At 41.8% G+C, this 22,826-nt stretch overlaps 1 protein-coding gene across 1 annotated transcript in view; it reads left to right on the top strand.

Annotated features, from left to right (window-relative positions):
* The window catches only part of NOTCH2 (notch receptor 2), an 88,205-nt gene that overhangs the window by 55,615 nt on the left and 9,764 nt on the right, over positions 1-22,826 (top strand). The window contains exons 14-29 of the mRNA XM_076339814.1: positions 923-1,068; positions 1,593-1,712; positions 1,822-1,974; positions 4,769-4,997; positions 7,428-7,629; positions 10,254-10,407; positions 11,405-11,589; positions 12,427-12,559; positions 14,657-14,902; positions 16,826-16,938; positions 17,479-18,008; positions 18,798-19,145; positions 19,381-19,523; positions 20,353-20,563; positions 21,183-21,279; positions 21,792-21,960. Coding sequence (XP_076195929.1) covers positions 923-1,068; positions 1,593-1,712; positions 1,822-1,974; positions 4,769-4,997; positions 7,428-7,629; positions 10,254-10,407; positions 11,405-11,589; positions 12,427-12,559; positions 14,657-14,902; positions 16,826-16,938; positions 17,479-18,008; positions 18,798-19,145; positions 19,381-19,523; positions 20,353-20,563; positions 21,183-21,279; positions 21,792-21,960 — 3,179 coding nt within the window. The remainder of the gene's footprint in view (positions 1-922; positions 1,069-1,592; positions 1,713-1,821; positions 1,975-4,768; positions 4,998-7,427; positions 7,630-10,253; positions 10,408-11,404; positions 11,590-12,426; positions 12,560-14,656; positions 14,903-16,825; positions 16,939-17,478; positions 18,009-18,797; positions 19,146-19,380; positions 19,524-20,352; positions 20,564-21,182; positions 21,280-21,791; positions 21,961-22,826) is intronic.

Below are 22,826 nucleotides of genomic sequence, written 5' to 3'. Positions count from 1 at the left end.
TCAGGAGCTGATCAGGGGATCAGACCTCTTTGGTAATGATAAGTCTGGGAGCGCAGGACCTGTGGAGTCAACAGGTTTGGGGAGGTAAGGCTTGTGTTTGTGAAACTTCCCAACTGTACATGGAATAGCAGTGCCTCCCAGATGTGTGCTGCATCCTGGAAAGTGTTTTCAGCACTTGGCCAAGGAAGCAATTTACCACTGCGGGTAGCTCTGTAGGATAGGATTCAGCACTTTCCCTGGAGCTGGCAGGAAGGCTGCCTTTATTGCTGATCCAGCCTCCATGTAAGCTTGGAAAACAAATGCTTTGGTTCATCTTGTCTATCATCTGTCACCTGCATTCATATTTATGCCCATGTACACCTTACGCTCGGTGCCAGATGAAATAAGTCTTGTTTGCATGACAGGGAGGGAGGCCAGTGTGTGTGTTGTGTGGCCTGAGTCCAGGGTGATTCACCAAGTCCTTGGTTCTACATCATACGGGTGGAGTGCTGCTCTACTTCAGATTTTGAAACGTGATGGAGAAGATTGCTCCTGCTCCCAGCCAGCTGTTTTCATTTGTAACCATTACTTTGTATTAAATCAGTCTAGTTATCTTTGGAACCTATTGTTCCCCTCCACTTTTTTTAATCTTTTTTTTCTGTCTTTGTTTAAATGTGTTGAGATGGTCTTATCAAAGCAGAAACATATTGCTGGTTGATTGAGCACTTTGTGAAAACTGTAACGGAGGGAAGTGTGGTTTTAAGGGAGGGTTTATTTTCAGTATTTTCAAAACTATACAGCTGGGGTAAGCAATCTAAACATAACTTAGGGTTCTCCTAAAGAGAGGTCTTCTGGTTTTCTCACCAAAACTAATCTGCAGGAGAAACTGGTAGAGGAGTTATTTCAGAATGCTCTAAAATTACTGCTGGTTTTGCCTTTAAAGGTACAAGTGTGTCTGCGACCCAGGCTGGATAGGAGATTACTGTTCAACAGAAGGGAACGAATGTAAATCAAACCCATGCCAGAATGGAGGAACATGTGAGGATCTGTTGAATGGATATAGATGTACCTGTAAGAAAGGATTCAAAGGTGAAAATTCAGAGAGAAGTTTCTGTTCTCTTTTTCCTTTCCACTTCATTGCACCTTTAGTGCCATTTTAATCTTTTCATTAAACTTCATGGAAATAGGAATCAAGAGGGGAAATGTCATGGCTGTATGAAGTTAAATTACAGCCAGTTCATGTAGATGTGATACAGTAGTAGAATACTTAGTAAGACCATATCTAAGCCTTGTTTGGACTCATTAAGAAATGTTCTGGTGGCAGCTCAGCTTAATTTTCTTTGTAAGAAAGTTAGACTGAGATATATAAATGCACTGGGAATTGAAGGGGCATTAAACTCAGAATTACCATGGCTGCTGTCTGCTTGTACCCACTGAGCCCACGAGGAGTGCTCTGATCTCCTTTTCCTTCTGCTGAGATTTTTCAAATATGGAAATGCTGTCCACTGATGTGTAGGATAATCACGCAAGTTACAATCTCTTTATTCATTCTTCCAAGAAGCACCAAGCTCTTAGCAGCATACTCTCCTGGTTTTTCCCCTTCTGCTCTCCAGGTGTGAACTGCCAGGTAGTGGTTGCTCCTTGTTCCCCTGATCCTTGTGAGAACTCAGGAATTTGCCAAGAATCTCCTGACTCTGAAGGCTACACCTGCCAATGTGCCCCTGGCTGGGAAGGTAATGTGGATGGGGAACATACTGTACTTTCAATGCTGAGCAGTATTGGCATTGAGCCTTTTGACCATTGCCTTATGGGGGTCTTACTTCTGGACTCTCCGTGTTTCAGGGGAGAGATGTACAGTGGATATTGATGAATGTCTCTCAAAGCCCTGCAAAAACCATGCTCTGTGCCATAATATTCAAGGCAGTTACCTGTGTGAATGTCGGCCAGGCTTCACTGGAGAAGACTGTGACAGTAACATTGATGACTGCCTTTCAAGTGAGTATCAGCAGATTGTTCTGTGTTTTCCAGTTTTTCCCAGAAATAGTTTTGCTGTACTATTGATGACTGCTATTTGACAGATACTGAAAGTTCTTTTATAATCTCTTACCAAAAAGAAAAAAAAAGCCAAACCTCAGCTTTGTAAGACTTGCCTGTTTAAGGCAGTCAAAATCCATCACGTTCAGCTGCTAGAAATGGACTACAGTGTTCTAACTGATAGCAGTTGTTGTTCCCAGATTCTTAATTTGAAAAGGTCCTTAGAGTTTACATACTTTAATAAGGAGCACTGTCAAATGAAGAATTATATTTGCCTGAAATTTTAATACACCAAGTTAAAGTAACACTGCAGGGCTTACCTGTATTTCAGTGTTAAGCTTGATTGAGGTGTGGTGGGAATCTGGGGTATAGCAGTCTTTCCTGAAATGTCTCTGTCTGACATTAATATTCTGGAAAGAGTGGGTCCTGTTCCAGTTAATCCGTATTTGAAAGCAAATTAAGCAGCAAGAAGGCACTCTGTTCTGGAATAGGTATCAGTTGCAGGAGGATAGCCCATACACTGATCAGTACTGAAATTGTTTGTATTACAAGAAAGCAAATGTTAATTTCATGCCCTTGACACTGCTGTTTACAAGGGGGACCAAATACATAGTAACTTCTTTTTCTTGCTGGGCATATTCTGTATCATCATCAGATAAAATCAGAGTCTCCTGAGAAGTGTCATGTGTTTAAACGTTCATCTGTTACTATTTGAAAAGTGCTTTATCTAACCTTGGAGGAGTTCACAATGTTATAATTTTTTAACTGGCTGGCTTTAAAAACAAAACAAAGCAAAAAAAAAAAAAGCCACCTCTATTTTTTATTAGCATAGCTTAAAAACAAACCGAAATCTTAAAGACTTTAGGTATGAATTTAGAGTTGTGTTTTGCAATGAAAAAAATTTAAATTTGTGACTGCTGTAGAGAAGGATCCAAACAAGTCTATTAGCAAAAATTACTGTGGGAGACCCCAAAGCAGCACTGCTGAAAGAACTTCTGACATCTGGCTCAGAATGCCAGAAGCTTTTGATTGCCTCTTTCTGAGCAAACAGGTACAGTACAAAAAATGTCACGTTGGTGCATTGACCCAGAGCTTTGCTTACTGAAGCCAACAAAATTATTGCTTGTCCTGTTAGTTTTTACGTGGGTGTAAAAACGTTTTCAAAGTGGTCATCTTTCTCTCTTGAACAGCTGGGAAATCTCTCTCTATTCCTAAGTGTTCTGAGAGCTGAGATTCATCCCATGTTGTCTGTTAGGCAGCACACCCATGAGGTTGAAGAAGAATTTCAAATTACTGCTACAGCTGATTTCATTTAGCATAACAAAAACCTTCCATGGCTTGAGCCAAATGTCTTTAATCTATGAAGCAAACAAACCCTCCAACAACAAGAACTTATTGAAAAGTTGATACTCGAGTCTCCTTTTTCTGTCAGTAAATGTGAGGCACAGAAAATTATTGCGCAGCTTTTGGCTTCAGTCATAAATGGCTGGCCGCCATAGACAAAACATTTTGTAGCTGCCAGGGGTCTCACTTTGAATGTGCTTTTTCTCTGCGGTATTCAGATGACCTTTAAATGGATGCAGGTGTGTCTCTTATAACACAATTTTTTATCATGTGAGCATATTTCTCAGTCAATAAATGAGCTTTAATTACCTTTCACATCTGTTTTCTTCGTTTACCAGTGAACAGAATGATGTTGTACTTATGTTGAACTACAAATTTTTGGTGGAGTCTATTTGCATTTTAAAGTTTGTATTTTAGTAGTACTTAAAGATAGTCATAGGTCAAAAAAACCTGCTCTGTAACCTTTTTTTCATCCCCCTTCCTGTCTCCCCTTTTCCTCCGCCCTTCCAGTTTCCTTCCCTGCCTTCATATACATGGGCTTTTAGTCTAGGGAATGCAGAGTAGAAAAGGAAACTGGCTTCAGAGGCAGTATCCAACAGAGGAATGTGGGTCTTAAATCCAGAAGTGGAAGGAGCAAAGCAGGAAGAAACTACTGAATGGCAGAGCTCTTTCAGGCAGATTGATACTTGTGGAAGTAGAGGGAATACAGTAGTAGAGGGTGGCTTAGACCAACAAATGGTGATACACAAGTAGCAAGATCATGGTAGGGACAAAGAAAATGTCAAGAAATGCAGAGGTGAGGAGAATCCAACGTTGTATATGAATTTGTGACCTTTTCTGCCAGCCTTTCCCCAGTCAGTCTTTGATACTGGGAAGAATGCTAAGTGCTCAGTAACGCATAAGTGCTCATATATATACTAATTTACACATACACATTTGATTTGACTGGACTACTTTCATGCTTAAAATGAAGCACACAAGTTCTTTTGTGTGTTGAGCAGTGTCTGGAAAAGAGAGAACGGTCTGAGTTCTCTTATGAGTAAGACTTGATAAGGAAGAAGAAACAGTTGCTGTGCTGTTTGTATTGTCTTTCTTAGTAGGCATTTATCAAAAAAGCAGAGTTTGAATTTTAAACCAAGAGACTTTGGGTCTGATTTTGTTGGTTTTGGCTGAACAAATCCCAGCAGAGAAACCTTTAGGCTCTGAAGCTTGGTCTTGATCCACACCTTCTTGTGAATTTGTTATTGATAATGCTTTGCAATTATTTCTTCCATAAAGTGGCTCAGAAAAACTTGTCAGTAGTCTGTCACACTCTGGGCTGTGTGACACCTTTTTCCCCAAAAGCTACTGCTCTAGGCCTGGCCTTTGACTGTTACCCATTTTAACGCTTACTGTAATGCTTCTATCTTAGATCCCTGCCAAAACGGAGCTTCATGTGTGGATGGGATAAACTCCTTCTCATGCATCTGCCTACCTGGATTTCATGGAGATAAATGTCAAACAGATACCAATGAATGTCTGAGTGAACCATGCAGGAATGGAGGCACGTGCACCCACTATGTCAACAGCTACACGTGCAAGTGTCAGCCTGGGTTTGAGGGAACCAACTGTGAGAACAACATCGATGAATGCACTGAGAGGTGAGATAACTTAACTGTGCTGCTGCACTAAGGAGCCACACAATGTGTGCTCGTGGCTTGAAGTCAGTCCTACTCAGAAGCAGTTTTTAACTATGAGGATCTGTTTTCCTGCCTTTTGTCACAGAGACATACTTGTGATTCATGCAAGGAAAACTTGCTTACCTTGTGCAGGATACCAGCTGAAAGGCATTTGCCTGTCAAAATTGGTCTTCAGTTTGCATGACTAGTTAGAAGCTTAGTTCCATTATTGGAAGAATATGACAGTGTTTAACAAACGTTAAGACAGCAACAGATGCTAGCTTATTAAAACATAAGTAATTTATATTTTTATAATACCATTATCATATAGGGGAGGGGAAATAATTGATTGGTTATGAACAGTTACTGTGTGGAGAAATACAAAAGCTGCAAAAATGGAAGCGATGGCCAACTCTCAGAAAGGCAGGAAAAATAAATTAGCCCTGAGTTGAGTTATTGACTGCAAATAATATGAAGAAGCAACCAGGAGGAACACTAAATCCACAAATACTGTACTGGAAAGGTTTAATCATCAGAGATCTTTTAATGCTCACAAATTGGATGAGGTTTAGCAGCGTTGAGATAAAACCTGAGGTCCTTCTAAGGGGGAGGTGTGGAACTGAGTTAAAATGCTCAACAGCTGGTCCTTATATAAATGGTTCACTTGGTAGTTTTAAAAGCTCTTTGAGAGTTAACCCTGTGTATCCATCATCTGCCTGCATATTTATTTTAAGCTTTGTTAGGATTGATGTAAGTAACTTCAGATTCTCAAATGGAAACGATTTCTAATAAAGCTTGAAATGGTTAAAAAAAAATTAGAAATAGTCTGTTCTAGTCTAGTTACCAGAAACAAATAAGGTGCCTAAATGCAAAGCTCTTGGTACTCTCATGCGTTTTCTGCACACAAAGAAAAGATCTTTCTTATTTTTTACAAAATTGAATTTGTGGGCGAGGAAGTATTTTAACATCTTTTGTTTAAGAACAGGATTGTGTCACTGATGAGGGTGTGTTTAATTTGCACAACAGTTGTTTAATCAAGTGAAGTATGTTGGGTGTTTTAGCAGAATGCCTGGTTCTTCCTTGAGGTTCATCCTGTTTTTATTTTCGTTATCAGTCAGGACAGAAACCAGTCTTGCAGGTATGAATGAAGGATGGAGCAATTTTCAATGCTCTGCCAAGCTAAATCAGTCACACCTTCTCAACCAAAATTTACTGAGCTATACTTAAGAGCGCCATGATGGTTGGCAAATAATTCTTCCGTGTCTTGTGGGAGAAGCTGCCTATGAGAGAGTGCCATCTTCTTTTGGAGATGGGTACCTGATTTCAGTGAAACAAGCCAAGTGATTGACAGTTCCTCTGTCTTCTCCTCCTTGTTTTGCCATGAATGTAAACAGTTTCTGCTCCCTGTAAAACAGAATTCAGCCCACAAGGCAGAGGAACATCTCTGATAAATAGGTTAATGTTGACATCTCTACTGTAATCACGGTCAGAATTTAGATACTTAAAACTTCAGTGGAAGTTCAAGGAGGTAGGTCAGTGGCTTCTCTCATGGAAGTACCCTTTGACAGTGCACAAAACAGATAACAAGCATGAATTCTTTTTGTGTACTTCATCAAACTGATTATCTTGAGTCTGATCTAGGGTTATTTTCAGAGGAGCAGGAGTTTCCTGGCAGGCATTTCTTTAGAAGGAAAAAGGAGTCAATTTTGCATGAGGCATCGCTTCTCCTAGCTTTCCCAGTCACTTCTCCATAGGACACCTAATCTGGCAGAATTTCTTACGATCAGAAGATTGGGGGGAGGGGGATAATTCCTTTGATCTGAATTCTGCCGGGGCATGTATGAGTAGTTTTACAAATCAAGGACTTAAGGTTCTCATGAGAAGAGGAGGAAGGGATTTAGCAATACCAATACTTTCACATAATTTCAATGAAGAACATGCTTGTTTTTTGCATGTTATACAAACTTTTTCCTTGAGAAAATATACCTGTGACTCCTTTGGAGCTTTAAAAAAAAGGCAAATTGTTTTGTTTCTCATAATTTGTAATACAATTGTAATTTGTAATAAAATTTGTGTAAAATTTATCAGTTTGAGCAAGCCACATGCCTACCTGGTACAGTACTGTTTGTGGTCACATTGAAGCTGGGAAGATTTCATCAAATAAGTTACCTCCATCACTCATTAAAACCCTGCTTTACTTTCTTTGCCTGCCAAGGTAAAAGACAGCGAGCTGGAGGGTGATCTGGAGTCCCCTTGAATTGCTGTTACCTGATTTATGCTGCTTTAGCAGGAACTTACCAGTGGTCAGAAGACCCTGGTTTTCTCTCTCGTTTCAGTAATGTTTACGTGCTGTTTTGGCTGTGAGCTAATTGCATTTTGTCTCCGCTTACCTTTGTTCTCACTCTCTTGCAGCTCCTGTTTCAATGGAGGTACTTGTGTGGATGGGATCAATTCCTTTACTTGCCAGTGTCCGGTGGGGTTTACAGGACCCTTCTGCCTCACGGAAATTAATGAGTGCAATTCACATCCTTGCTTGAACAAAGGCTCTTGCGTGGACAGCCCAGGCACATACCGATGTATATGTCCTTTAGGTTATACTGGGAAGAACTGTCAGGTGGGTGACATTTTCTTGCCCGTTTTGCACAGGGCACTGCTGTTTGAACTGTCCAACAGCAGAAGTGATCGAGTTAGATGTGAGGTACTAAACATGGCAGAGCTCCTGTTCCTTCAGTTCCGGTTCTCTGGCCTGCTACCCAAGGGAAAAATAAGTCCAGCACCTCCATCTTAACAGAGCGGGTGCCCCTGTTCAACAATCTGGAAATCAAAAGTGTTTAGTTATAAGGAGGAGAAAAATGCTTTGTTATTGATGAGGACAGGTGTCATTTGGAACTTTCTAGATTAGTTTTCTTCTTAAATGAAAAACAGCTGTTAGCTTTGAAAATGGCTGCATTTCATTTGAAGCATAAAATTGTCCTGATTGAAGGCAGAGCCCTGTATTAAAAAAAACACCAAACACACACAAACCAAGACAAAAACCCACCACTTTAAGTGGCAGAATATCAGTCTGATTAGCAGGACCTTGGTTTAACTGTTCTATTTTGTACAGGGAGGTGTAGTTATTCCGGGTTGATTGTTGATTTTTCTTTTCCCTAAGAAGCCAGAAGACATTTTGGGGCAGTAACTGGTGTGATTGTCCTGTTAACAACCTCAATAAAAATCTCTAGCCTTACTTTTAGACTTAAGTTCAGGCAATTTACAAAGGTTTCCACAGTTGAGCATAGGAGCTGCAAACCCATACTGTAAATGGCTGACTAGTACCTATTAGACTTTAAACTTGGCATATCACAGTGGAAACAGAATGCTGATTTAATTTTTCAAATCAGAGCTTTTTCTTTTTATTCTGTGCTTATTGAAACAGCAAGAATGATTTGAGACTATTTCTAGCTTTGGAACAGTAAAGACTATATTGGCTTCCTTCATAAGCAGCCTGAGTGCTGCCATTAAAAAAAAAAAAATCTGTGAATTTCTTCAAACTACTGGAAAACACTACAATTTTGTAAGGATTTTGCAACGTGTCTTTCGTGCCAATGTGTCTTTGTAAAGCAGTGGGTGTTAGAAGAAGCATTTTAGTGGCAGTGGGGGAGGTGCTTTTCCAGAATTGTGTTGCTAGACATTAAATTGTCAGGTCTGCTTCTAGGTATTGCTAATGGAGGAAGTGAATGCAAAGTAATGAAGTGATATAAAAAAGCAACCCCTCTGATACCCTAATTATGCATTCTGGGCATGCCACTTAAACCTCATTGGGAGAATTAGCATTGAGAGTGATTGCAAAGTACTGTGAAGTTCAGTAGTTCCTCTTCTGTTATGTTTGCTTTGTTTTTACTTGAGAAAAGGATTAATGTTCCTGTCCCCAAATTAAATGTTGTGGATTCTCAGAAAGTCTGCTTTATGTTCGGAGAAGCTTGATCATAATGTATTACTCATTTTATACAAGGAATCAGAACTTTCTAAATTTATAAGTACTATTCAAAGCTGTATTGGAGAGATTTATAGATTACAGCTACACTGTAGTTCTTGTCTTAGTGGTAAACTGTCTTGACCTAATTAGCAAAGCTAAATAAGCAGCACAAAATCAGACAATGATTCATAAGTTATAGAATTTGCATGTAAAACAGTCAGCTACTCATTATAAATGCAGAAGGAAGAGGCTTGGTGTTTTTCTTCTTCACGCTCAACTACATGTGATAAAACTTAATTCCAAGTTTCTTTTTGGTTGCCTGTGAAAGCACAGATTTTTCTACTTTAATCTTTGTGAGCAGACAGTTTGCATCTGAAAAGCAGAACTTTCTGCAGTTGAAATTGCATTTTACAGCCAAAATTCAGCACTACTCACTTTAAAAACCTCATCCTTCCCTCAAGTCAGCTTGTAATCAATCAAATAGCTGAATTACTTTGAAGACTAAGTGCTCAAAAAGGAAATGATGGTTAGTGGCTGGTTTGTATTAGGTCAGACAGAGTTATTTTGGGTCCTCACTCCACTTCCATATGATGATTTACTGAGTTTTAGTCTCTCTGTTGGAAACTTTTTTTATATAAGGAATCAAGTGTTGGAAACTGTTTTTTTATATAAGGAATCAAGAAAAGCAGTATACTTTGGCCCATCTTCAGTTCATAAAACAGTCAGGGGGGTTCAATTGAATCTCAGAAGACAGGAAAAAGAGAGACCATACTAGGGCAAGTGGGGCTAAAAGCAGGTATGGTGAGCTAATGACAAAAAGGAAAAGCAAAGATCAAAATGTGGAACACATCTGTCATCCTCAAAAAGCAGTGAAGATGGGGGGAGTTTGGGAGAAGAAAGGGCACCTGTTACTGTTGATAGCTGGAAGCCTCCTACTGATGTGGAATTAGAAGCCTAGTCTGAGATAAAACTGAATTTTCTCAAACCCAGCCAGCCAAAGATCCCTCTGCATAGCAAGGTGTGAGGATCAGCTTACTCTTGAAATGATGCTGCCATCTGGGGTTTACTTCTCTGTATGTTTGCACTTTCCTAGGCATATGAGCTCTTGAGACTGTCAGTGAAGCACCTGGCTTAGACTTGGGAAGTACTGTCCCTTTCTTTCCAGTGCCACATGGAACCAGTTTTGCAGAGCTTCCTTTCTTTGCTTCTTGAACTTGTACTCTGAGTAGTGTTTCCTACTGCGCTTGCCATATATCACGTCATGTTTTTTTTCTCTCCAGGCACTTATGGATCTGTGCAGTAAGTCTCCCTGTAAGAATAAAGGCACATGTGTCCAGAGTGGAGCCCAGACTCGATGCGTCTGTCCATCTGGCTGGACTGGTGCTTACTGCGATGTGCCCAACGTCTCGTGTCAAGTGGCAGCTTCACAAAGGGGTAAATAAGCATCCTCTGTGCTTTAACTGAAAACATTTCCCTATGCATCGTTAATCTGCGCTTCCTTTCCCCATATGCCTGTGAACACAGCATGCATTGGAAATCCCAGAGAGCTTTGCCTCTAGGTGGTCGATCATGATATCTAAAGATAAAAAACTCTCTGCAAGGTTGTATTTGGGAGTCAAGGCTTTCTTGATTCTCCCTGACATAAGAAGCTAGCTTCTACCATAAAAATATTAGAAAAGAAGAATTAAGTATTTTATGAAGTCTCAAAGTTTCAGTAATAATCTTTTACGTGGACTGCCTTTTTGGAAAATACATCAGCTATTTATGCCTTTCCGCTAAATCCCAGGCAGGCCAGGTTTAAGACATGTTGTCCTTGTACAAGAAAGGCATCTTGTAACTCATGATCTTTGTAAGTATTCTCCCAGAGAATATGGCTACTAAGTGCACTATTTAGCTATATAGGTAATACCATGGCCCCCCAAAGTAGTAATTTCCTGCTTCAGGTGATGTACATGTAAAAGATTTGGGTTTTAAGTGAATTTCTTCCTGGAAGGTGGCTTGTAGCCCAGGCTGATGGACAGTGTCATGCCATTTTCAGTCCAGGAAATCCAAACAAGCAGATTCAGTGTCGAAGGAGACGGGTGTTGAGCTCCCGTACCTTTTGCAGACATTCTAGGTACAAACATTGAACCTTTATATTGCAACAGTAGTACTTCAGATGTGTATTCACCAGCCTGTGGTAAAATAATACAGCAATACAAATACTTCATGCCAGTGTTGATGCTGATGATCCAAAGGGGATAGAGCAGTGACTTCATTTGGAAGCCAGTTGTGGTTCTGACCCACTGTAATTTAAAGAGTAACTCTTCAATTTTTGAGTTTCAACTTTTCAGTTCATTGGGTCTAGCCCATATTCATTCCTGGCTGAGCTACCAACACTGGCGGCAAGCGTGTTTTACGTGTTTGCTCACTTTATTTAACTTTGTTTCAGGAGTCACAGTGGACCAGTTGTGCCAGCACTCTGGTCATTGCCTCAATGTTGGAAACACGCACCACTGTCAGTGCCAGGTGGGTTACACTGGCAGTTACTGTGAGGTGCAGCTGGATGAGTGTGACTCCAGCCCCTGCCAGAACGGTGCTACCTGTCAGGATCACCTGGGTGGATACCAGTGCGAGGTAATACATGGTGGTTTAGTAGGAAGAGGTCTAAACATTTAGAGCATTGTAATGCAAAGGAATCAAAAGAAATCAGAAACACATGCAAGTGGTAGAATAGCTTCAAAGAGGGCATAAAAGCAACCTGCACCTGGAAAGAATTTTTAATTTAGCAGTGGCAGAAGCAGTGCTCCTGAGAGGCTTGTAAGACTGAATTAGAGGTGTGATTGTAAGGGGGTGTGGTTGATGGACATTTGAACTCCTTGCCTCTTTGGAGATGGAGTTCTTATCTTGAAAAATTTTTTGCCCGAGGCGTGTTTTATATTAAAATACATGTAGAATGCATTAAAGAAATGTTGTGTTCTCCCTATTGTATGGGCAAAGTATCCCTTGCCTCTCAGAGTGGGAGATGCCTTCCACTGCTTTGTTTCCTACAGCTGATGCAGAAAGCAGTGTAGACCATGAGATTATGGTATATCAACCTTCCTAAGCTTTTCAGAATGGTAGAACACCTTGGAAGCTCATGCTCAGAAGGAAAGGATGAGTTTTATATAAACCTGAAGTCAAAACTACTAAGCCAGTCTCAGTGCTAAAGGGAGTCAGGATTTGATCACTATATTTTGCAGGAATAAAGTCACTCAAATTCAAACATGCAGTGTGCTGTTGAGCCGTCACATGGTCAAGTTGTGTGCTTAAGCTGGCTGGCTGTGCAGCCCTTGAAATCACTTGCAGTTGTGTAGCTACAAAGGCAGTCATAATCTGTCCCATTGAGGGTTTGTTTTGTCTGTGTTAGCCTTTCTGAGATGTCTACTAATGTATCTGTTAGGAGATTATTCACACTTATTTTTATACTGGCAGTGTGTGCCTGGATACCAGGGTGTCAACTGCGAATATGAAGTGGATGAGTGCCAGTTTCAGCCCTGCCAGAATGGAGGAACATGTATAGACCTCGTCAATCATTTCAAGTGCTCCTGTCCACCAGGAACTCGGGGTATGAAGCTCAGCAATTAAGTGAATGTTACAAGAGTGAATTTTCCTTTCTGACTACTGGTTTCATGACGCAGAGTCTAAAGGGAATGCATTATTTTCTTTGAAGAATGTTCCCAAAGTGCACTGAATCCCTTGAGATACATATTTTCTCATTAAAAATAAATGCTGGGTTTTTTTTTCTTTTTTTCTTTTTTCTTTTTTTTCTTTTAAAGGAATAGGTCATGACAGTGTCCTTTGGGAATGTATGATCTGTCTTTGGAAATGGGAATGGACTAGATTACTGTTAAGGTCTCTCCAAACACTATCCATTTTGATATAGTAAATCCAAGGTTTCTTTTTGGCTAAAATGCTATGAAATATACAGAAAACTTGCTTAGTTCTTGCAGTGTCCTTTGCTTGTTTAAATTTTGGCCCTGCATTGTCCTCTGTTCTGGAGTCTTTTGTGGAAAAGAAGTTCAGTGCCTCTGGGCTACCTTGAACTATTTCAGCAAATTTGAGCTCTTTTATTAAAAGCCGCCCCCCCCCCTTTTTTTTTTTAAAGTCCACAGTTACATAATGGTGGTTTTCAGGAAATATGATTCCACAGCCTGTTTAATGTCATGTTTCTTGAAACCTAACCTTCCATTTCCCTGTTATATCTGACCTGATGGCCCTGACTTCTACCTTTGAAAATGTTCAGGATTGCACATTTTAACCCATCATTGAATGTTTTCTCACTTGATTTTTTTTCTTAAGTTTATTTCTCAAGTCAGTTAAAGATTTTACATTCCTCTGAACTTACTTTTTCTTTCTGAAGTGTGTCATCTCAATGTAGGCAAAATCTCCAGGTGTGTGTCAGATAGAAGTAAATTCTTGGTTCATAAAGTAAATTTAAGTAAAATTATAAAATAATCTAATATATTTGCCTCCTGCCCATGCATATTACCAGTTCATTCACTTTAGTGTGGCTGTCAGCACATCTCCCCAGTCTGGATAAGGGTTTATTTCATTGTAAATCATTGCATTAGCAATTCTTCATGTCTTGTTCTTAATTTGGTTCTCCAATTTAAAAAAAAAAAAAAAGTTGCTTCTTATGTCTCCAGATCAAAGTGTGTATTTATGTACCAATTTCTGCATTGCCAGAACTTCTGTGTTGTCTTAAAGCACCCATCCTCCTTTGAGAGGTTCTGAATGTATTGCTTTTAATTCTTCGGTCTTTATTTGTTGAGATGAATTAGTTTTTGGATATGACAATTTTTTTTTTGTAAATGAAAGGAATTAGGAAAGATTGATATAATTACTTATGATATCAAGACTTAGCTTTTGTCCCTGGCCCAGTTTGAAATGAATACTTTACTGATGCCAGTGTAAGCATCCTCCATGTTTAGGTGAATGGCTTTACTTGCTCCAGATGAATCAACTATATTAACAGACAAAACTCCTTGCTCAACTCACCCTCTCTGTCCCCTTTTATCCGTTACACTGTGTGGTGAAGGCAGAACCAGTACCAGGCATTGTCTCTTGAAAGGGTACCCCGTAGGGGGAGGGAGAAACTGCCATCCCTAGTAGGTGTTGAGAGTTTACTGTAAGTCCCCAGAAGTCAAGCTGCAGGAATGGCATGCTGGCCAGGAATCTGTGTTTTATCACAGTTGCTTTTCTGTTGGTTTGTTGTTGCCTGTTTTAATAATGTTGCTGCAAATCTTCTTTGCCAAGTTTCAGGGTTACCATCAAGTTAAATGAATGGTGGGAAGCTCGCAGCCTTGCAAGGGCAGCACAGGGCTCTCTGGCTATGTTCAGTTGCAGGGCTAAATTGAGTGCATCTTTTCTGGTTTTGTTTTGGTTTTGTGTTTTTAATTATGCCCTTAATTTAAGTCAAGCATGAAAACTGCTAAATACCAGTATGACCTACCATTGAGAACAGCCTGGATCTAAAACACATGCTCCCTAGGTCTGATCTGAGACTGGCTGTCTGCACGGGGTATGGATTGCATTAAGTTGGGATCTTTACCTGTTTATATCTGGGACTGTGTGTGACATGGTCTTAAAACTTGATGAGCAGTGTAGGAAATGAGGCCATGACACCGTATCCTCAAATTGTTACTTTTTACTGTCTTGACAGGTCGTTTCTGTGAGGAGAACGTCGACGACTGTGTTTCAGACTCAGGAGTACCCCGCTGCTTTAATGGAGGGCAGTGCATTGACCAGATCGGGGGCTACAGCTGTATTTGTCTCCCAGGCTTTGCAGGCGAGCGATGTGAGGGAGACATCAACGAATGCCTCTCTAATCCTTGTAACCCTCGTGGAAGTCTGGACTGTGTTCAGCTGATAAATGATTATACATGCATCTGTCGTAGTGCTTTTACTGGTGAGTAGTCGTGAACATGCTTCCAATTTCAGAGTAATGTCTTGAAAAATGGTCATTCTTTCCCTTTCTGGCAGTGTTGTTATCTAGCCACTTCCCTTGACAATATCTGATTGTTTCCCTACACCATGTCTCAGTTTTTAAACCAATCTTTCTTTTAAACCTTCTAAGAAATTTGGCTTCCAGAGCTGTCTCAGACAAAGGAATCTCCTGAGACGCTTGGCTGCCAGGATTTTTTTTCTGTGGTATTTTTCTCTCCTTCATAATTTCACATTTCTAATATTGGAAGTGTAACTGTTCACGTGTCAGCTTCTCCATGGCTTATCCTTTTGCAAAGCAGCATATGAAATTTCTCTATAAATCAGTGTCATGGTATCCATAATTAGCTTCTGGCCTGCTTTTCTACTCCTCACTCCCTTTCTTCCTTACATTGGTGATGTGGTCAGGATGGAATACTCTATGCATAGACAGACTGTACATTCCTAGCTTAGTGATGTGATCCTTCCACAATCCAACTTTGAATCACAACTTTGCAAGAATTTTACACTACGCAAACTTATGTCTCTCTCTCTCTAGATCTCTTCTTTGTTAGTATTGCTGCTATTCTGCTTTCTGCCTCCCACTGGGCCTAAGTTTGGGCTAATAGTCTCCAGATGTGTCTTAACTTTCAGCTTTCCAGTTTCCATGTCAGTTTAACTTCTTATATATTCAGTTTTCCTCCGTTAAAACCTTTCACTTTCCCTGCTTACCAGTGACTTTCTCTGCATGCTTTACCGGTAGTTTTTACTCTTTTTTTTTCTTAAAATTTAAAGATGCTGTGATTTTCCACTAAATTTGTGATTGTCAGATGCAAAGAAATCACAGAGACATACATCTGAAGAATTCAGTAGTAGTTCTTGAATGCATTACCTAGACTGACAAAAGAAGTTCCTAAAAGAGCAACATATGAGGGAAGTGGAGCCAGGCTAGCTAGTGGGACACTGGTGCAGGTCATCAGATAGGTTTATATTTAAGCCCATCTGTTAAGCTTGCTTTTATGAATTATGCTTCATGTTGCTTCTGGCTCTCATGGAAGGGTTGCTGGAACTTGGGGCGTGGGGAGTGCAGACCTGCTGCACCCTAGGAGGAGCAGGAAGAGCTGCTGTGTCTCAGACATGAAATCTGTCTGGAAATGTTAGGCACAGAGGGGGAGCGTGCTTCTTGCTCTAGCTGTTCGTCTTCTGCGCATTCCACATTGACCCTTCTGCCTGGGAGGGGACGGGGGTGGCTTTGCTGTGGTTTGTGACTGATAGGATGCCAGGACTCCGTGGGCCATCCTGCTCTGTCTGCTCCTGTCTGTGAGCAGTCAGTCTTGGCTGCACATGTGTGGAGACTTCTATTAATTTTTTCTTAGGGGGTCCGAGTCATGCTTAGGTCGTCTTCATCTTTTTAACGTCTGGTGTCAGAGTTTGACTCTGGGAGCTGCTGCAAATGCTAGTCAGTGCAGTAAGACCTCTCTGTCTAGCTGATCAGTCTGAGGAGGCTCTGCTTGCTTGTACTATTTGCTCATGTTGCATCTGGCCCTGAGGGTTGTTCATTCATGGTTAGAGAGTGATTTGCCTTTGGATTCATTGAGCATCTCCCAAAAAGTAAAGAAGTCTTAGGAACCGCCAAATTCATGTGGTACAGCACCTTCAGCCAAGGTGGACTGTCTCCAAATACCCCTTGTGGATTCTGGGGTTGTGCCTTCCTCTACCACTACTTTGGCAGCTACTTAGAGACCATGTGTTATCTGAAGAGATGTTCCCTACCTGTTCTGAGGGGAAGGTCTCACTGAAGTGTTTGGCTCGTTGGCTAGTCATTGGAGTGGTTTGCTTTGTGATGGCTTTTTGATACGCACACTCACACGTTTCTCTGCTCTCTTCTCCCCATGTGTGTACATCTCAGGTCGTCACTGTGAGAGTGTCATAGATGTGTGTCCCCGGAAGCCTTGTCAGAACGGAGGTACCTGTGCTGTTGCCAGCAATATGCCGGATGGGTTCATCTGCCAGTGTCCTCCGGTAAGCACAGTATCCTGAAACTGGATTGCCTGCCTCAGCTGTAGAGTTCTCTGGCTACAGTCTCATTAGTTTCACTGGTCCACCGTAGGTTAAGGTTATCTTTTCTGTACTACTTGGAAAGCTGTGTCCTGGGACACTCTTTACCCACATCCTTTAGTTTATCTACTTAGCTGGGAAACCCAGGGCTTCCAGGTACCCTAGGTGAGTGATGCTGCCTGTTGTTACCCCAAACAATTCTGCTGTTGAGGCAGGATAGCTGGCTTTTCTGTCTTAAACCTAGCATTAAATTTTTGCTATCCTGTGTTCTCTGTGCTTCCTGCAAGATTCCCCTTGTTCATGGCTCTTCTAAGTCCATTTCAAAATGTAACGGAGCCTTTTAAGTTCCTAGTTTATCCCTGAGGCTAGATCCAGAAAATCATGGCTCCTGCAATGGGGCTAGAGGAATTATGGGGGAGAAAGGTGACACCTTGCCTCCAACCCTCGGAGCATTGAAGAATAAGTTTGTGAGCCTGGTTGTTTTGCCTTTTTTTTCCCCCGTAGGGTTATTCTGGAGCAAAATGTGAGTTCAGCAGCCACAGTACTTGTGGACAAGTGAAATGCAAGAAGGGGGAGCAGTGCATCCAAACATCTTCTGGTCCACGGTGCTATTGCCCCAAGCTGTCTGTGGGAGAGGAATGCCAGACAAACACGGGTTGTGCCCGTGCCCCCTGCCAGAATGGTGGAAGCTGCCACCCTCATTCTCAGCCTCCTTACTATTATTGTCAGTGCCCTGTTCACACCCAAGGCAGCCAGTGTGAACAGCCGGTAACTTTCAGCCCAGAGCCCCGAGGATGTTTGGATTCCCAGTGTGCGGAAAAAGCAAAAGATGGCTATTGTGATGAAGACTGTAACACTCATGCTTGCCAGTGGGATGGAGGCGACTGCTCCCTGACAATGGAAGATCCTTGGGCCAACTGCTCCTCTTCATTGCGCTGCTGGATGCTTTTCAATGGACAGTGTGATGAGTTCTGCAACACACCCGAGTGCCTGTTTGACAACTTTGAATGCCAGCAAAATAGCAAAACATGCAAGTAAGGCTTGATCCTGAGAATGGTTTCTCTGTGTCACTAATATACCTCCTGCTAGTGCTTTCAGTAGTTGGTACGCTTCATGCCTGCTGCTCCCATCTCTTCCGTTGTTTCTGTTGCTGGTCCTTGCTCTTGCTGAAAGTTTGGCATCAAGGAGTTTCCGCTGCTTTGTGTACTTTTCATCTATTTTTGGAAAGAAGTTCTGGAATTTGTATGCTGTGAACTAAGCTGATAGCTTGAGCAACGGTAATGTGTTAACCTGCTTGATGGATGTGCCCTGCTTTCTGTGGAAATGTAAATAGGAGGCATTTCACCTTGTACTAGATTTTAATAGTACTGCCTCCTATCCTGAATTTCACTCCATACCAACAATACCTGGATTTTTATCCCAGCTGTATTTGCTACCTCTGAATGTGTTTTCTAGCTTGTTTGTCGTGGCACTTCTTTCTCTTCAGTTATTTGTGATAAATGCTACAGCTTTGCTGTGATGATTCTCCCTTGGTGAGGCAGGAGGTGTTACAGCATTATCTTAGTAAACAGAATAAGCAGTTCTCTTCCACTGGTACCAGAATTGAACCACATGTTCTTGGAGCGTTCTGTGCTTCCTACTTCCACCCTGCCAGATTGCAAGCTTATCCTGGGGTTATATTTCTTCTCCTTATATCCTGAATATGAGTGTTATTTTACCTCAAATGATTATGAAGAGTGTAAGGCCTTGGCCCCTAGACTGCAGGTATACTGTACAGAACTTGTATGTCCTATATGCTGCCTGTAACCCTTTCACTGTTCTAGGTATGACAAGTATTGTGCAGATCACTACGCAGATGGCCGCTGTGACCAGGGCTGTAATAGTGAGGAGTGTGGCTGGGATGGTCTGGACTGTGCTGGTGACAAAGCTGAGAAGCTGGCAGAAGGGACCCTAATCATTGTGGTCTTGATGCCCCCTGACGAGTTGCTGGGTGATGTTCGCAGCTTCTTGCGTACTTTGGGAACTCTCCTGCATACCAATCTGAGAATCAAGCTGGACTCCCAGGGAAACCCCATGGTATTCCCATACTATGGGGAGAAATCAGCAGCACGGAGTCGGCGATCGCTTGTGGTCATTCGCAAGCACAGAGAACTAGAGCAAGAGGTCATTGGGTGAGTGGATGCCTTTGTGTTTCTCCGGTCTTGTTATGCTGGTAGCTCTCAGGGGCATTCTGGACCTTCTGGGGCTGTAGCCCATCTATGTTTTTATGGGGAAATGTAAAGCTATTGCAACTGCCAAATTCAGTGCTGGGGTGGAAAGATTAACTTAAAAGGCCGCAGTTTAACCTAGTGCTTTAGCGAAAGTTTCTGTTGCTGACTTCTGTGCCCTTTTACTGTGTTTCTGCAGCACCAGGGTGTTCCTGGAGATTGACAACCGTCAGTGTGCAGAGGATTCGGAGCAATGCTTTCAGAACACAGAAGCTGCTGCAGCTCTCTTAGCTGCTCAGGCCATCAAGGGCATGTTACCCTATCCTTTTGTGTCTGTCCAAAGTAAGTAATTGCAGAGCAAAAATGGCTTGTGGAGGAAGGCAATCAGTACACTTGGGCTTGCAAAATTCATGCTCAGATTATCAATTGTATGTCTCACTGTTCAGTATGGTTTCTGGGGGCTAATTTATTCATCCCCAGTTACAGAAATATGCATGTGCAATATACTTATTCTGCTCTGAGAGGACATCTGGTTAGTAAGGCAGGACATTTAAGTTTGGAGCCTAGTCATTTTAATACCTGTAGAAACAGTAATCTCTCATGTGCTGCAGCAATGTGTCACACACTGCAGTGATCTTGTCTGCGCTAAAACCAATTCATGTGCTCTAAGCCATGAATTCAATGAAAAAGGTGCCGCTGGGGGGCGGGGAGGGAGCATTCCTCAGTCTACGAGACATTTTCTCCTCTGGCAATATGTAATCCCTTTGATTTCTGCTCCCCTCTCCCTCAGTCTCAGACTCGGCTGCAACCTCGCACTAGATTGGTAATACCACTATTTCTAGTTGGGTCATGCTCATTCTACACTGATTCAGGGTGGCTGTCTTCAGCCAGCAGGACTCTTGAGGAAGGAGCAAGATCTTCAGTTCAGCAGTCATATACTCTAAAAAATACTTTGAGAAACAAGATCAAGGGAAGCCAGAAAGACAGGATGTATTCTTACAACAGTTGCAGCAGAGCCTAAACTTCCTTAAGCCTTTGCTCTAAATGCATCACAGTGTAGAGACAATAGACTCTCTGTGAGGAAGACTCTGAGTGAGAAAAGAAAGTATGCAGATTGAAGATCATTGTCTCCACTTTGTTAATCTCATTGTATTTTAACTGGAATTTTTAGGTGAACCCTTGTTACCACCGAAGACCCAGTTGCTTTACCTACTTGCTGTGGCAGCTTTGATCATCCTCTTAATCCTTCTCTTGGGTGTGATGATGGCAAAGCGTAAGCGCAAACATGGTTCGCTGTGGCTCCCAGAGGGCTTCATTCTGCGCAGGGATCCTAGTAATCATAAGCGCAGAGAGCCAGTTGGGGAAGATGCTGTTGGACTCAAGTAAGTTTGCATTTAGGCCACTGACAGTGTGTTTATTATGTGTTAGAGGATTTTGATAATGTGGTGTATAAATCTTTCATTAAAGGCACTTAACTCCATAGAGAAAGCTGTCCTTTAAGCTAAAACTTCTTAGGCTATTTCTCTAAATTTTAATAGATCTGTTTTGGACAGAAGAACTTTGATTAGCTGTAATCTATAAAATGCTAGTAAAGAATCTAATCTCCTGGCTATGTGCGGTTTTCTGACACTCTTTTTAATTCAGCAGTTGGGTACTGTTTGCATAATTTCCTCCTGGATTAGGTGTGACATTTTTAGGTTGATAGGTGACAACGAACTGTTAATAAATCTAGCTCAATGTGTTAAAGACATGACTCAGAAATAATGGAAAGTTTCAAAAGAAGAATCCCATTTATGCAGTTTTGGCTTTCCACTGAATTAACCAAGTTTGCAGTTCTAAATGCATTTAATGCCACTGTTGGCTGGCTGAGATTTCTTGGTCCCTCTGTTTGCAAGCTACCACACTTGCAAGCATTCCATCCTTGGTCTCTGCAGGCTAGTATAAGAAGCGGTAGTAGCACCTGGTCAGCCTGCAAAGTGATGTGTTCTCCTTGTTTGTTAGAAATCTGTCAGTCCAGATACCAGAGGGTAACTTGGCAGATTCTGGACCAACTGAACACTGGGCAGGTGATGGCGGACCTCAGCCAAAGAGAGCAAAGGTAAGGAGCTCCAAGACTTGAATATCACATGCTTACCACTGAAACTGCTAGTGAGGAAAACAGATGCATTAACTTCCAAAGTATGCCCCTTTCTCAAAACCTCCCTTTGCTTAGGGGTTTGTAATATATAACTAATGATATCTGAGGAGCAAATCCTCAGATTAACACAGCCACCACAGGCCAGTAGAGAAACCAGGTAACTTCTGTTCCAGTGTCCCCTGCCTACCCAGGCCCTGCTGCATCAAAGGGAAGAGAAAGTTAACGGTAGTATAATGTCTTGCAGTTCAGGCCTGATAACATATGATGGGAGTGTGAAAGTTGAGAATGCCAAGCAGAGGTAAATGGAGACCGTCTTTAGCTTAAAACAACAAAAAAAAAACCCACAAAAAACTAAAAACAAACCCAAAACCAAAAAACCCCCAACAAAACAAAAAAAAAACCCCAAGAACGTTCAGTGTCTTTGGCTACTTGATGAGCATTTTGAAGCAACTGCTTATTTTCCAACTGCTCAGGCTGAGGATCAAGCCTTGCTCCCGGAAGGTGATGAGCAGATAGATCAGCGCCAGTGGACACAGCAGCACTTGGAGGCAGCAGACGTCTGTGGGAGCACATCACTAGCCCTTACACCACCTCAAGCAGATCAAGAAGTGGATGTTCTGGATGTCAATGTCAGAGGGCCAGGTCAGTACTCTTGAGTGTCCGTGTGTTCTGCCAGCCAGCCACCAACCTCCCCTTTCTCCAATGGTGGGGACAGCTAACGTTTAAAAATTATATGGAGTATACAGGAGCACCAGCAGAAATTTTATGGTACTCAAGGAAAGCTCATGTGCGCTCCAGAAAAGAAAGCTGGAGAGACTGGATTGTGGTCTGTAGCACATGGAGTATCATCTAACCAGGAGAAAAAGAGTTCACTTAGCAATCACCTGTAGGAACTACAGCTATAGGATCTCCTTTATAACAATGCGTGCCTAAAAGATATTGTCAGAATGCCATTGCGGCAGAAATTTGGAATCCATAGTTGTGCTGGAAATAACCCCCAGCTTCTCCAGCTGGATCACTGCAGAGATTTATGCCAGACTTTGCTAAGGACCAGCTTAGCGGGGTTTATATCTGAGGTGTCTGTTGTCTGGGGTGGAAGCGAGGATGGACTCTTCCTGAATAAGATGACTTCTGGCAGACAGTATACCCTGATTAGCAGTGTGTGAGACATCTGTGCTGGAACAGGGCAGCAATGCAGCAAGTTTGTTAATGATTTTTTTTATTCACTGATTTATATCCTCAGCTTATGGTGATCAACTCATTGAATTCATAACATGCTGTGAACTTTGAAGGAGACTTCTTTAACACGCACATGCGCACACAGGCTTGCTCTCTTTCAGTCTCAAATGACTAGAAGAAGTAAGAATGCTATGCTGCTTTTTGTAAGTGTAGCACTAAGGCTGTGTAACCTGGTAGGGGACTGGGCGGGTCATCGTAATAACTCATTCCTGTGTTCTGAGAGGAGAGAGCTGACCAAGAACTTTATCCTGGTGGGAAGAGCTGCAAGC

The sequence above is a fragment of the Aptenodytes patagonicus genome, chromosome 5 (genome assembly GCF_965638725.1).
Source record: "Aptenodytes patagonicus chromosome 5, bAptPat1.pri.cur, whole genome shotgun sequence".
NCBI classification, from domain to species: domain Eukaryota; kingdom Metazoa; phylum Chordata; class Aves; order Sphenisciformes; family Spheniscidae; genus Aptenodytes; species Aptenodytes patagonicus.
Note: the sequence above shows the minus strand (reverse complement) of the source record. Positions and strands in the feature narration are given on the sequence as shown.